The sequence below is a fragment of the Lactuca saligna genome, chromosome 1 (genome assembly GCF_052625555.1).
Source record: "Lactuca saligna cultivar CGN05327 chromosome 1, ASM5262555v1, whole genome shotgun sequence".
In the NCBI taxonomy this organism is placed as follows: Eukaryota; Viridiplantae; Streptophyta; class Magnoliopsida; order Asterales; family Asteraceae; genus Lactuca; species Lactuca saligna.
The window spans coordinates 85,539,340-85,555,924 of record NC_136417.1 but is presented as its reverse complement, the minus strand read 5'-3'; the positions used below and the strand labels follow the sequence as shown (position 1 = coordinate 85,555,924).

The 16,585-nt window shown below is 32.4% G+C and overlaps 2 protein-coding genes and 1 pseudogene across 2 annotated transcripts; all 3 read left to right on the top strand.

Annotated features, from left to right (window-relative positions):
* Positions 1–239: 239 nt before the first annotated feature.
* On the top strand, positions 240–2,617 carry LOC145009367 (putative inactive nicotinamidase At3g16190; annotated as a pseudogene).
* A 4,404-nt stretch (positions 2,618–7,021) lies between these two features.
* LOC145040829 (uncharacterized) lies at positions 7,022–16,382 on the top strand. The gene is made up of 5 exons (XM_078988721.1): positions 7,022–7,985; positions 8,728–9,687; positions 10,037–10,990; positions 13,133–14,092; positions 16,198–16,382. The coding sequence occupies exons 1-3, from the start codon at positions 7,050–7,052 to the stop codon at positions 10,541–10,543; spliced, it is 2,403 nt and encodes an 800-aa protein (XP_078844847.1). The 5' UTR covers positions 7,022–7,049; the 3' UTR covers positions 10,544–10,990; positions 13,133–14,092; positions 16,198–16,382.
* LOC145009360 (putative serine/threonine-protein kinase PBL22) lies at positions 10,724–14,110 on the top strand. Its single transcript, XM_078968071.1, has 2 exons — positions 10,724–10,990; positions 13,133–14,110. Exons 1-2 carry the CDS (start codon positions 10,724–10,726, stop codon positions 14,108–14,110), a joined length of 1,245 nt encoding a protein of 414 aa, XP_078824197.1.
* Positions 16,383–16,585: the final 203 nt, after the last annotated feature.

Here is a 16,585-nt window from a genome sequence, read left to right as displayed (position 1 = left end):
GTTTACGTTTATATTGGTTGAAAGTACACTACTATTTAAGGGAGAATCCCGTATGCTAACGGGGGTTCCGGGCAGCGCCCCTGGTAGAGGTGTCTAAGGGCGACATCCCCTGGTGGGGTCTAAGGGGCAGAGACCCTGGGATCGAAATCTGAAATCCGAATTTTAGAAAGTGTATTAGAAATCTAAATTTGCAAATATGAACCCAATTTTGTGATCCAAATTGAAAACCCAGTTTTAAGATGGTTAATGACAGTTTGTTATTGTTTTTTGATAGAGACATCAAGAGTGGGAATATACTATTCGTTGGCCACTACGGAAAGGTAGTAGGGGTCTTCGTGGTGAAACTCAACCATGTTGCTTGTGCGGGAATAGGGGTGTAAGAAACATGTAGAAGGTTTAAGTACAAGGATGATATGGTATCCTAAAATACTGCTATAGTATTTTGAACTTCATGTTTAATTCTAATGTTCATTTGCATGCAAAGTGGGTAAGTTTCAGTCTCGTTGCAACGCAACTATCACCCCCAAACACATGTTGGTCATATCTTGCATAAATATAGTTGATCAGGCTATATTTATCCCAGATATGATTACATAACTATCTAGGTTCGATTGTGGTGTCCAACATTAAATTACTTTAGTTTTGTTCTTATCATGACACTGTCTTAGTATGTGTGTATAATATTATAAACATAATTATAATTTTAAGGTATACGTTTAGTCAAAGTGCTTTAGTCTCATTGTATTTATAGTTGTATATCTTGTATGGTTTGATATACTAGTTAACTATAAACAATGCTCTGATACCAACCTATCACACCCCCGTACTAGGACGGCGGAAACATCTGGGGGCGATGACGTCATTGTGTAGTGCCATCGCAACTAAATACGAATGAAACATAGCATTACAGGCGACATACATTGAGAATACAAACTTAGATTGTTTATATATCGTACTTGTTCATCAGTTACACAAAACTTAAAAAAGGAAAAAATTTAATGTTGCACCACTTGATCTCTTCGCAGAGCTGATTACCTGTTACTGTTTCCCTGAGAATACAAGTCATATTGAAAAGCATCAACTAAAAAATTGGTGATTTCATAAGCATTTTTTTTATAAAAATGGTTTTTGTACTTGTTTACAATAGTTCTCGTAGTACTTTTAGAAAATATGATGTTTTCTATGAAAAATTGTTTGTAAGTCTTGTTCTAAAATTGAGAATTTATGCATGCATGTCCTTTTTTTCTATTACTTGTATTTATAAAGCGTACGTTACCAGAAAATCTAATACTTTCTAATGTATGTAAATTGTAGTGTATAGTGTATGTCTGCACAAAATCCAATATTTTCTGTTGTATGTAAATTATGGTGTATAGTGTATATCCCCAGACCAGTAGTGTATTCATAAGTAATATGCAGTTTTAATTTGTATAAAACCAGCAAAGTGTAAGCTTCCCGTAAACCAAAATAGTGTTTGTTATTCTCTATGTGATTCGTTACAACCATATTGATGTGATGAGAGCGTCTGTGTTGACGTTCTTCAGGCATCGGTTTCTAAAGATAATTGTCACCCTAAACTTGCCTACCTAGCTGTAGCGAACAACTCAGGTGTGGGGGTGTCAACCCCGTATAGATCTATACGCAATATCTCGCTCTCACTCCAGGAGACTCTTGTTATAGCTACAGGATTTACGATGTAATTGATATGCAGGTATCCTTTTCTCCTTTCACTCTAACTCTCTCTCTCTCTCTCTCTCTCTCTCGCACACACACACACGCACTCACAAATTGCTTCTTTATGCTTTTTTTATTTATAATTACAATTTACATCCTTTTGCTAATGTTTCTTTCTTCGTTCTAGAATGATTTTGTGTTAAAGGATGTGTCATTCTGTGTTGATGGTGGCCTAGCTATAGTTCCTAATGTTATTAAGGTAGTTGAGGTTGCTAGACAATGAAGCTTCCTTGTTGTTTGGGTACTTTTCTATGTAAATAATCTCTCTCTCTCTCTCTCTCTCTCTCTCTCTCTCTTATCTTGTTAATCTAGAAATTAACTTTTAGTATGATAGAATGTATTGGAATACTTCTAAGATGCTAGTTAGTTATTAGTTAATCATACTAAAAGGGGTTGTTTCTTTGAGTTAATGAACTTATGTGTTAAAAAGTTAATCCAGTCAACTATATATGGTTGGTTGTTTTTGACTTAATCTCTACAAAAGGACTTAATGTAGGTTATAAGGGAGCATGGCCCAATGGGGAGAGATGTTGAGGTGTTCAGGAGGGATTTATATGGTACTGAAAAACCAAAGCCTACTTCAAAAAGAAGAAAAGGGGTAGAACTTGTCGATGGTCTTGTTATCAAAGAAGAAGATTATAAGGTGGTAAAAACACGGTTTAGTGCCTTCTTTTCTGCAAATCTTCATTCATTTATTCAAGGAGCAGGGATTGATAGTTTAGTTGTTGTTCGTAAAATAATTTTCTTTTGATTATGCTGCTATTAGTTTCGTCATATTGGTGGATATACATATACATAATGAAATTTGATTGTAGGTGTTCAAACTCCAAACTGTGTAAGGCAAAGTGTTTTTTATGCTGTTGAACTTGATTACAAAACTTAGCATTCATTTGACAAGCTATTAATGAACCCCATTGTAAGTTTCTCATATCTTTTCTTATTGTGTATATGAATTATGGTAATTTGACTTTAAAATATTGTAATTTGAAGGGCCGCTTTTTCTCTTTTTCCCTGGGCCTGATATTAACAACAGTGAACTTGGAGTTGGATTTGCTTTTATCTTGTCGTATCTTTAATCTTCAATTTCTTTTTTAGTGTTGTTTATGAAATATTGGGTTTTGTTTCTTTTTGACTTATTCTAGAAACTGCAACATAGTTATCCAGTAAAAAAATGAAATAGGGCCTTGATCTTGTCTTTTATGTTTATATTATTATAGTGTTTAATGAATTATTGTTTGTGGTTAGCAGTCGTTTGAATTTAACTCTTATAACATTTTTCTGTGAACATAAATGTTACTTTTACTTTAACATTCTTTTGTTTCTTGCTTGTTTATTTGCATCATTAAAAAATAAATCAAAACTAGGGTTTGGACAATCCGCGCGTTGCTGCGGAAGCTCCAGTGTGTTAAAAAACGCAGTTTGACACCATATATACAATGAAAATGATTAAATCATATAAAATGGAGATAAAAAATATCAAAATAAAACATGAATACAAACAATTGACTTGAAAGTGTATCTGTAAGAAATTTATAAAAAAAAAAAAAAGATTATTAAAAAATTATATAAGGGGTCAAAATATAACTTTAAAATATAGTAAGTGACAAAATTATAATGTATAAAATACTAATAAATTAACTTTAAAATTATAAGGGTTGAAAACTGTTAAATAAAAATTAATTAAGGAGAAAGAATATAAATATATAAAAATTTTAAAATTATAAGGATAAAAATTGTTACATCAAAATTTGTTTAGGGGTATAAAATATAAAACAAATAAAAGTAAAGGGTGGAAAATGAAAAAAAATTAAGGATAAAAATTGTTACATAAAAATTAGTTTATGGGTATAAAATATAAAAACAAATAAAAGTAAAGGGTGGAAAATGAAAAAAAATACATCAAAATTAGTAGGGGTAGAAAATATAAAAACAAATAAAAATAAAGGATAGAAAATGAAAAACAAAATTGAAAGGATGAAATCTGCTTACTTGGAATGAATAGTAAATCCTCACACATACCAATTTTGGTAATTAATATATATATAATTTTATATAATCCCCAGTCTCCAAGTAAGCACCACAATTCCATTTTGAGATGTCTAACAGTTATAAAAGTAACCTCCCTTTTGCTTAAAGTTAAATACAACGTTTGTTCTATACTTTTATAATAAAATATTCATAACATGTATGAGATTATGTGTACTTAACTTATTTTTAATTAATTATATATCATTATATATTTAAATTTGATCTTTTCTTTTATGAGCAGTATGTGGAGGGAAATTATATATGATAACTAGTCATGTGAATTAATATGTGCAGCCTCATCTCTAGATATATACCAAATTAACTTAGAGCAAGTTTGTTAAAAAATGTCAATTTTCTCCCTTCATGTCTTTTACGGTATTACCCATAGTGTCAAGCTAGTTCTAGGAAGCATAGACACGAAAATGGAGTTTTTTGTGCAATGATCTTAGTATAATTTGTAAATAAAACATCTTAAGTTTGGTTGGAACTTACCAAGTGTATAATCCTTAAAGAAAACTTCTTGAAGAACATATACACACTTATGAATGTTTGGAGGGAAAGATGAGAAATTCTTGAATGTTTGAGTGGAAGTCTTTTGCAGATGAAACGGTGAATGGAGGTGGGAGGATCAGACACTATTTAAGGGAAGAGAGAGAGAAGATCAAGCATTGTTACATGATGGACAATTTCATCCTTTCTACAAGTACGTAGGATAATTGGCCTGGTTATATGTTATGTATTATTGAGGTGTCACCCTCTCTTGCATACATTTTATTTATTTATTTATTTTAACAATGGGCTAACCAATCCAAGAGAGATCCTCGGCCCAAAAGAGTAGCCCAAGAAAAGAAATTCTAATTTTTGGTTCGGCCCAATAAGGGTTTTCGGCCCATTAAAGTTTAATAAATGGTTTTTGGTTCAAAGGACCCAAAAAATATTAATTATTGGCCCAACTAAGGTCCATGTGTGTGTTTTTGGCCCAAAAGGCCCATTAGAGGAGTTTTTGTCCCAAAATGGTGTTAAATAAGAGTTTATGTCCCAAATAGAAGGTCCAATAACGAATTGCGGCCCATTAATGCTAAAAATAAAGCTTTCGGCCCAATGAGATTAAGTGAAGGAATTCGGCCCAATAAGGCCCAAAGGGGTGATTTTCGGCCCAAAAGACGAATTAGAGAGGTTATCGGCCATTAGGGCCCAATAAGGGGGTCTTGGTCCAAAAAGGGATTTGGGCCGAGAAGCTTGGGCTAAAGCCGAAAGTTGAGTAGTCTTAGTTTATAGAATTTGGTTTTAGGCTACATGAGCTTGTTTCGACTTGAATGACAAGGTACGAATGTATGAACTTAATAGCATTGCAGTTTGAATTTCACTAAACGAAATGTTGCAAGTTGACACAAGGAGATTATCTTATACAAGGGTAAACATCTTATCCCTAATTTGCTAGTTGTGACAATTTATAACCATTTTTATACTCTTGAATAATATTTACAGGAAGATGTTCCTAATGAATTTGCATCACTCATACTTAAAAATAAAACCCACTATTTTTGCTTGTGATTTGTTATTCATGTGGTGTCATTGCCATGTGTCAGCAGGTTGATGAGTATGGGGGTCATCCAAAAGTTAGATCACAATCTTGTGCCAACTACTCTTTTAGCAGGTTGATGAGTATGGGGGTCATGCAGAAATTGTCCCGCAAGGTCCAGTGAAGAAGCAAACACAGAGGTTATTCAAGAAGAAGATGCTTGGGATGCAGAAGCTCTAATAGCCCTGGTAGATGAAGCCAAAGCATTCACAACAACTACTGAAGGTGAATGAAATAAAATAGAAGAATGGATCATTGACTCGGGATGTTCTAATCACCTGACAAGAGAATAGAAAAGATTACAAGACCAATCAAATATGAAAGAAGTAGAGTGGTGGTCATTGCTGATAAGTCTAAGCTTCCTATAGCTCATATTGGAGATGTAGTTTTTTTCACCTGAAGAGAGCAAGAGGGAGTTAATGTTACCCGGAGTGTATTGTGTGCCTTGAATGAAAAAGGAATTACTTTCTGTTGCACAACTCGCCTCTGTAGGTCATTATGTTGTCTTTGGACCCAATGATGTTAAGGTATATGACAAATTTGAAACTAAGTATATACCAGTGTTGAATGGACATCGATCCGAATCCATTTATGTTATGTCCGCTGAAACTGCTTATGTAGAAAAGAACAAAAAGAACCAAACTTCAGATTTGTTAGTCTTTAGCCTTTAGCCCATTAGGGTTTGGTGTATTAGCTAATATTTATTCTCCTCTTTCTTGTTCTTAGCTTTTATGCTTTCATTACGAACACTTGTAAGTTTTCTCTTTCAATAATCATATGGTTCATTTGTCAGTGAGGTGATAAAAAATAAAAAATACCTTATATATATATATATATATATATATATATATATATATATATATATATATATATATATAAAATTTATATTTAATTCATTTAGATTTGAAGACTACAAGAGAAAATAACATGCAAGATGAGAAAAATAAACAGAAAGAAGAGTGAAAACCGATAAAAATACTCTAAAAACATAACTAAAAGGTAATTTTATATTCGTTTTAAATTTTATTTGCGCAACCAATTCCAGTAACTAAATTTAATGTATGACGATTTATTTTTTCCATATCACGCGGTTTATTTGCGCAACCACAACGACTAAGTAAGTAGCTCTTAAAAAGAGCATGTGTCATACTTTCTTTGAAAACCATGCTTTTATTACAATGGGAGCAGCTAACTTCAAGCTCGTATTAAATGATATATGAGTCGGGTTGTACATATACAAACTAAAAAGAAGAGATTTAGTACCATCAAGTATTAAAACGAACATGAATTAAACTAATATGGCCATGAGTGCATCACATAATCACATATGACATGTGGTGATGTGAATAAACCATGTTATAAGTTACAACTAGCTAGCTAGTACGTAATCAAATTATGAAATAAATAACAATTAGACAATAATTCAAAGGGTTAGGTGGGAGATCTAAGCACCATTATTGCATGTATTTTAAATTTTATTAAACAGAATATGACAACCCATAACGTGTGAATCTGTTCGGTAGGGGGATTTATTTTTATTTTTTCACAAGACTTAATTCAGGTCAACTGTCTATGATATTTTTTTTACATCACCTAAATGGCTATACAGGTAATTAAAAAGCTATAAATTCTTTAAGCAAACTCAGTTGTGTTTAATATTTCACAGACTCAGCCATACAAAGCCACCAATTAATATCAGAAAACAATGTCTTCCTCAAGGGTTCAACTTCAACTAGAACACTTTCAAATTCCACTGCAGGAGATTCTCCGTGCAACTCAAAACTTCGGTGCAGAAACTCTGATTGGAAATGGTGAGTTCGGAAATGTCTACAAAGGACAACTCTCCAAGCGCTGGCAAAACCGCTCTGTGGCGATCAAGCGCTTTGATCTGCAAGCTTATCAAGGACATGATGAGTTCGTTTATGAGCTTGAGATGGTTTCCAAAATCCAACATCAAAACATCATTCCCTTCATTGGTTACTGTGATGAAGACAATGAGATGATTGTAGTCTACGAATATGCAGTGAATGGAAGCCTTGATGATTATCTCCAAAATCCGGAAAAGAGGAGTCGCCTATCTTGGGCACAACGCCTGAAGATTTGTATAGGAGCAGCAAGAGGACTCGAGTATCTTCACTCAGGTCTTGGGGTTTACAGAATAGTACATAGAAACGTGAAGAGCGCAAGCATATTATTAGACGAAAATCTGGAAGCAAAAATTTGTGATTTTGGTTTGTCAAGAAAAGTCCCCACAAATGTTCAGCAACATACACAAATGTATACAAAAGTTGCGGGTACCAATTTCTACATGGACCCAATATACTATGAAAGAGGGAGGATCAGCAAAGAATCAGACATATACTCATTTGGTGTGGTACTGTTTGAACTGTTGACTGGGATGATGGCTTATCACGTAAAGATGATCGGCGATCTTAACCCACAACCTTTGATGAACCTGGTACGAGACTACCAAGATGAGGGGCTGGAAAAGTTAATTGATCCGTATATGATAACTCAAATAGATGCTCGTTCTTTCCATAAGTTTGAAGAAATTGCATACCACTGCATCAGTTTCAAATTAAAGGAACGCCCTTCGGCAAACCATATCATCAAGTGGATTGAGATAGCACTGGATTTTCAAGTAAGTCATTATATTCAATAGTTTGAATAACATCTATTTTCACAGGATAGAATTAAAACAATAGAACTTTTGAATTAAATCTTGTTTCACAGAATTAAAAGAAGAAAAAGTTTTAGGTGGAAAAACCAAATCATAAGGGGTGTACGTTCTGAGAATACCTTTAATTACAAAGGATGGGTTCTGGTATCTATCCATCATGTGATTATGTGTTGTTAAAAAGTTAAAATTATACATTTGCTGTTCAAATAGAAGAATATGTTAGACAATAGATTGTAGCACACGAAAAGTGGTGGGATTATATTTCATGGGACGGTTCCTACTGTTAGGGCATTCACAATGCATTGAACTCCATAGAGTTTAATGGATTGCCACATCATCATTCTAAAATTCATACAACGTTATTATTGTTTTTTCTATAATGCATTGAACTCTACAAAATTCAATAAAATGTTACAAAATATAATTTATAGTAAATATTTAAGGATTAAAATTTTCCTTTTTCCCATTGAAGAGTTCAATGCCATTGAACTCCAAATCCATTAAATGCCAAGGTGGCATCTCACAATGGTTGAGTTTCATCCATTGAATGACACATGGACTTTCCACCTCATTCAACTCTCCCATTGAACTCACCATTGTGGATGCTCTTATCATATCTACTTTCTTTCCACTTATAATATACTCTTTAATCCAAGGCAAAATCAGTACACCACTCTAATCGAAATCTCATTCTGTTACATAGTTACAGAACCAGGAAGCTGCTTCAGCAATTACCATTCAAAGCCACCAATATCAAAACCTAGAAAGTTTTCTCATTCCACTGGAGGAGATAAGATTGGCCACCCATGACTTCAGTCATGAAACTCGGATTGGAGATGGTGAATTTGGTGTAATCTACAAAGGCAAACTGTCTCAGCAATGGCAAAACCGCAATGCTGCATTCAAACGCTATCATCGCACTGGAGGATTTGGAGAGGAAGAGTTCCATAATGAGGTAAAGATGATATCCAGCTTCAACCATGAAAACATCATCCATTTCATTGGCTACTGCGATGAAGGAAGTGAGATGATTATTGTTTCTGAATACGCTTCAAATGGAAGCCTTGATCAGCATCTTCAGGACCCAATTAAGATAAGTTGCATAACATGGATGCAGCGCCTTAAGATTTGCTTGGGGGCAGCAAAAGCACTCAAGTATCTTCACTCGGGTATTGGTGAGGAAAGCAGAGTAATTCACAGGGATGTAACAAGTGCAAATGTATTATTAGATGACAATCTGGATGCCAAAGTTTGTGGATTTCATTTGTCATTATTAGTCCACCAAAATCAGCGACAAGTCTATGAAAATGTTGTGGGTACCGAATATTACTTGGATCCCGTTTACAATGAAAGTGGCATCGTGGAGACAAATTCAGACGTCTACTCGTTTGGGGTGATACTGTTTGAGATGTTGAGTGGGATGTTGGCGTGTCAAGGAAGGAGCATTGATGATGATGAGCCACAAAAACTCATAAATTTGGTCAGACGATACTATGATGATGGACTGGATAGGTTAAATGATCCTAATATACGAGTTCAAATTAATATTCGATCTTTCCATGTGTTTAAGGAAATTGCTTATCAGTGTCTTAGTTGGAACTCCAACGATCGCCCTACGATGAACATGATCATCAGGAGGATTGAAGATGCACTGGATATTCAAGTAAGTCTTGCAATTTAATTCAGATTTTTTGAAGGAAATCTAGTTTCATAGGCAAGAATTAATGAACACTCTCATTGATAAAGAAAAAGAATTATTGCATTACACGTCATGATTTTATACAAAATAAGTAGGAATGAAAGTTAAGAAGATATTTAATTTTTATTTTTCTTATTATTGGTTCAAAAGACATTATATGTATTAAAATGTGAACATGACTCGTTTAATAAAATATGAACATGATCAATAGTATCATGTGAAGAACTGGGTTTTATTTCTTAGAAATTGTTATAACATTCCTTAATTCTAAGGTAGAATCTATAAGCAAACATATTTCGGTTTATATTCACAGAGCCCTCGTGCTGATTCAAGCATTACCATGCGAAGCCACAAACGTCAGAACCTACAAAATTTCCTAATTCCACTGGAAGAGATTAGGCTGGCCACAGGAGATTTCAATCCTGAAACTCGGATCCGACAGGGTGCATTTGGTGTGGTCTACAAAGGACAGCTCTCAGATCGTTGGCAAAACCGCACAGCTACGTTTAAAAGATTAGATCGCACTGGTGGGTTTGGAGAGAATGAGTTCCTTAATGAGGTTAAAATGATGTCCACTTTCAACCATGCAAACATCATCCCTTTCATCGGGTTTTGCGATGAAGGGAATGAAAAGATTTTAGTATATGAGTATGCTATCAATGGAACGCTTGCTGATTATCTCCAAGACCCTGATAAGATTCGTTTCTTAACATGGGCACAACGCCTGAAGATTTGCATTGGAGCAGCAAGAGGACTCAACCACCTTCACTCAGGCCTTGGGGAGGACAATAGAGTAATTCATAGAGACATCAACAGCTAAAATATATTATTAGATGCTAATTTTGAAGCAAGAGTCTGCGGTTTTGGTTTGTCATTAGTACTCGACCGAGATCAGCCACAAGTTTATGCTAGTGTTGAGGGTACCCGATATTACCTGGATCCCATTTACAATGAAAGTGGCATTCTCAAAATAGAATCAGACATTTACTCATACGGGGTGATGTTGTTTGAAATGTTAAATGGGATGCTGGCTTGTGAAAAAAGGAGCATTGGTGATAATAAGCCACAAACACTCATAAATTTGGTCCGGCGCTATTACGATGAAGGACCTGACACCTTAATTGATCCTCTTCTCAGAGGTCAAATTAATATTCTTTCTTTGCATTCGTTTAAGAAAATTGCATATCGATGCATCAGTTTGAACTTGAAGGATCGCCCTACGTCTAACAGGATCATCAAAAGAATTGAGGAAGCGCTAAATATTCAAGTAAGTGTTTTATTTTGAATATTTTTATGGATATAGTATTTTAATAAGCAAAACGGAAAACTATTTAGTTATTTTAAAGATGCATGGGCCCGTTATATAAAAATGGGTTCGTTGCTCAATGTTGCCAAAAGCAAAAATGGGCTAATGTTAACCATTAATGCTAACACTATAAACTATACTTATCTTTTAAATACATGGGATAATCATTTGAGAAGGTAATCGACTTTCCATTTTGTTTAGACTTAATCATTAATTTTTTTTTTTATTATCTATTTGTTACTGAACTATTGAAATAATTTATATTTTACCTTTATGACCGTTAACAACCAATTATAAAGGAAAAATGTGAACAGTTTGAATAGTTCAGTGACAAATAGATAATGAAAAAATATTTGGCGATTAAATGTGAACAAAGTTGAAAATTCGTTTCCCTTTCAAAAAAGTTCAGTAACTAAATTTGAACAAACTTTCATCTTGTATTATGGTTTAGCAAATTATGTATTTTGTTAAACTTAAACATTTGTTAAAATTATGAAATAAAAAAAACCCAAAAAAGGTATGAAAAACGAAACCAATATTATATTTATAAGTTTTATAATATAAAACTATGCAATATTATATGTATAAAAATTAACTTAATATTATATGTATGAATTTTGTGTTATAAAAGTATACAACATATAAATTGACATAAATTGATTAACCATATACATTGTTTATAAATGAATACATACATACATTGATACATTATATATGTTGTTACGGTCCATATATTTAGATATATCATACTATTATACTTACTATTAAAAAGGATATCGAAAATGAAAGTCAAGTTATTTAGATTTTGACATTTTTAATTTTTTCGGACAATTGATTTATATTTGAGATTGTATTTTCTTAAAAAAAAACAATTCATATTTAAACAATTGTTGTTAGAATTTAACAAAAATAAATAAGTTGTTAAAACATAATACAAAAAGAAATTTGTTCATATTTAATCATTGAATTTTTTTTTACAGATAAACGAATTTTCGATTTTATTCATATTTAAACTATACTTTTTTTCATTAATTATTTGTCACTAAAATCTTGAAATTGTTAACATTTTACCTTTATGACCGGTTGTTACCGATCACACGGATAAAATATGAACAGTTTCAATAGTTCAGTGATAAATAAATAATAAAAAAAATTAATCATTAAATATAAATTAAATATAAACAAAGTTAAAATTCTGTTACCATTTCAAATCATTATCCTTAAATATAATCCTATAACTTTTGTAACTACTTTTATATGAAAGCGAAACTCATCTTCAAATTTTATATTATTAATAATCACAAAAAACCATATGGATGTAGGTTAGTTCCGGTGACAACACCTTTCTAACCGGCTATTCGTTCTTCCTTTCAATAATAACTTTTTTGATATCTTTTTCTTTTAAATTGTAAGTATAGAAATTTAAAATACAAAAATAAAGGGGGATTTGTGACCAAATAAGATCAAAACCTATATTTGTTGGAATACAATAGTAGCATTAATCCCAATTTAAATCTAACTTAAATTTTATAAAAGCTTCATTTACAACCCCTATAATTTTGAAATATTTATATAATGCACAACTTCTTTTGTAATTTCTTTTTTATATATATCTATATTTTTATAAATAATTAGTTTATCGAAAATATGTATAGCAAATATACATTTAATCCGTTTAGTAAATTTATCATTTTGCCAGTCGTCCAAAATAAATCATTTAGTAGACAATACTGTTATTTGGATAAAATCATAATCATAATTTTTGATAACTGTATACAATGTAAATTAAGAAGAAAAGGATGTAGCTAGAAACTTTATGTCATTGAAAGAATGAATTAAATAGGTGCAAATAAATTAAAACATGATAAATGTACATTGAGTTGAAATATTTGGATTCATCATCATCGTCAAAAGGAACATACGTTCCACTCGTCTCAAGTCTAAAACAATTTGGTGTAAGGGATACTTGGTAAACATCTGTTGAGAATCATTAATTATATTGTCAAACCTGGCATAAGTTTGAATGACTCTATTCTAGTCATGATATTTCAGCCACTATAAAAATGGCATGACATCTCTATGCGAATTTCCTTGTGTTTTTAGTCACAGATCCACGGAGCACCTTCAACCATTACCACACAAAGCCAGCAATTAGAAAGTTTTCTAATTCCACTAAAGGATATCAAATTGGCAACCAGAGAATTCAATCCTGAAAATCTGATCGGAGATGGTGGATTTGGTACTGTCTACAAAGGACAACTCTCTAAAGACCGGAAAAACTGCATAGACGTTGCCATCAAACGCCTTAATCTGGAAGGTCACCAAGGAAAGAAGGAGTTCCTTAGCGAGCTTAAGTTGATTGCCAACTTCCATCATCAAAACATAATCCCTTTTGTTGGATACTGCGAAGAAGACAAGGAGATGATTATTGTTTCCAGATACGCTATCAACCGAAGCCTGGATCACCATCTTCACAACCCAAGTAAGAGGCGTTTGCTAACATGGGCACAACGCCTCAAGATTTGCTTAGGGGCAGCGAAAGGACTTGACTACCTCCATTCAGGCCTAGGGAAGGACCACCAAGTGATACACAGAGACGTGAAGAGTGGAAACATATTATTAGACGAAAATCTAGATGCTAAAATTTGTGATTTTGGCTTGTCAAAAGAAGGCCTTGGAACTCAGCAACTTACCCATGTCTTTACAAAAGCTGCGGGTACTAACTTCTATTTGGATCCGGTTTACCAGGAAAGTGGCATCCTCTCTAAAAAGTCAGACGTCTACTCATTCGGAGTTGTATTGTTTGAAATCTTGAGTGGGGCTATGTCTTATGTCCCAACCAAGTTCGTAGATGGTAGCCCACAATATCTTATAAACCTTGTCAGACGCTATTACAATGAAGGGCCTGAGAAATTATTTGATCCAATTATAAAAGATCAAGTCGGTAGCCGTTGCTTCCATATATTCAAAGAACTTGCATATCAGTGCATAAGCTTAAATTCAAAGGAGCGCCCTACAATGGACACAATTATTGACAGGATCGAGGATGCCATGGATTTTCAAGTGAGTTCATTTATTTAATTATTTTGATGGAAAACTGTTTTTAAACTCAAGAACGAAATTTTGCATGGCTTATACAATATGATATCTATTTACAACTAATGGATGACTCATTCTTAAAAATGCTTCTTTTTTCTTACGTTAAAAAAGTATTTTTGTAAAGGGAATATGACTTATCAAGGTAATTAACTTTTCGGTATGTTCACATCTGGGTAACTATCTTTTTTTTGTACATATGTAGGTAACAAACTTTTTGGGAGTGTTCACATATGACCATATGACCTGCTATAGCAGGTTAAATCCTAAATGTGAATGCTTTCAACAAGTTTGTTACCTAGATGTGTACAAAAAAAATAGTTACCCAAATATGAACAAAAGGAAAAGTAAAAATTACATTACATGAATGGTCCCTATAGTTTGGGGAAATTTGTGGTTTTGGTCTCTAAGTTACTTTTTTAAACTTAAATGATTCCTATTGTTTATTTTTGTTGCGTGTTTGGTCCCCATCTTACCTAAAAATACTATTGTGCCCTTACTAATTTATTTATTTTTAATTAATTTTCTTATCTATATTTATTTTTTACATATTTATAAAAGTTAATATACCACACATATTTGTATCTCCTCGGATGATCCCTACTATTTATTTTTTAATTAATTTAATTTTTTAACTCGGATGGTCCATACTATTTAATTTTGTTACGAACTTGGTCTCTGTCTTACCTAAAAAGACTATTGTGCCCTTATTAATTATTTTAATTAATTTTCTTGTTTATGTACTTATGCTTTATATGTTTAAGAAAAATTAGTAGACCTCACATATCTGTATCTCCTCACCATCCCATCTTTCATCATTCTCAACTTCTATTTATTTTTCATCTTTAGTGATATCGACGTCTTCATCATTACTTCTTTTTTCGGTCCTTCAACTCCGTCGAAACAACACCACAACCCACTAAATATGAAGAAACAGTAGGTTATGGTGTTGGTTCTCCAGAGTTGAAGTACCAAAAAAAGAAGGACGGTGAAGACATTGATGTTACTAAAGATGGAAAAGAAATAGAAGATGGGGAGGATCAGAGATGAGATGGTTAATGGTAAGACTCAAATTAAATTTCTCAAATGTGATTTCAGGTTTTATAAAAAATAAATACATAAATAAGAAAATTAATTTAAAAAATTAATAAGGGAAAAATAGTATTTTTAGATAAGACAGAGACCAAACGCGTAACAAAAATAAACAGTAAGAATCAACCAAGTTAAAAAAAATTAATTAAAAATAAACAGTAGAGATCATCCGAGGAGATAAAAATATGTGTGGTCTATTAATTTTTTTAAATATGTATAAAATAAATACATAGATAAGAAAATTAATTAAAAAAATAAATTAATAAGGGCACAATAGTATTTTTAGGTAAGACGGTTACCAAACGCGCAACAAAAATAAATAGTAAGGACCATTTAAGTTAAAAAAATAAATTAGGGACCAAAACCACAAATTCCCCCAAACCACAGGGACCATTCATGTAACTTAATTTTTAATTTTCATTTTGTTCATATTTGGGTAACTATTTTTTTGTACACATCAAGGTAACAAACTTGTTGAAAGAGTTCACATCTAGGATTTAACCTGCTATAGCAGGTCATAATGGTCATATGTGAACACTTCCAAAAAGTTTGTTACCTACATATGTACAAAAAAAAGATAGTTACCCAGATATAAACATACCGAAAAGTTAATTACCTTGATAAGTTATATTCCCTTTTGTAAATAATCTACACTAGATGATAACCGGTAATTGATAAACAATTTGTAATTAACGAATAGAGTCGTGTTCAAAATTCTGAATGTAACTAATAAAAAATTTTGTTTTTATGTCTAAAATAAAATTAAAATAACTTTAAATCAATTCAAACAATCAATTTTCCAAGCCTACTTTTATAGTAAAGTAAAGGCTGAAATTTATTTTAATGAATCACAAAAGAAATTATTTTACTTTTTGTAGGTTTTTATACTTTTTGTTAGGATGTAGGTACTTAATTAGATAGTTACATTTAGACTACCTTTACACTACTCATAACTTTACGTCTTCAATATTTCTTATCAGTGACTCTTATGACTTATCATATAAATGGCATATACCTGGCATGGAGAATTTGATAGACAGAGAGAAAGAGACAGTGCATATCTGCAGTATCAGTTTTTGTCAATTGCAATTTTTGATGATTCTTTTTACGGCGGCAACAATGTTTTATGGTTTTTTATCCTCTTAAAATTTGATGTGTAAGTTGGACTGGTTTTTTGGTTTACTAATAACTTAACTAGTTATATAGTTTCCTAATGGTTTAGTTCTTTTTTTTTTTAATGAAATCTTATCAATGGCTCTTGGGAAATCGGTTTTCTAGTTCTTCTTCATAAATTTCATTAGCAATTTTAGTGATTTTTCATGGCTAAATAATATTATATACTGTTATATTAAGCTCAAAACCTGGGAC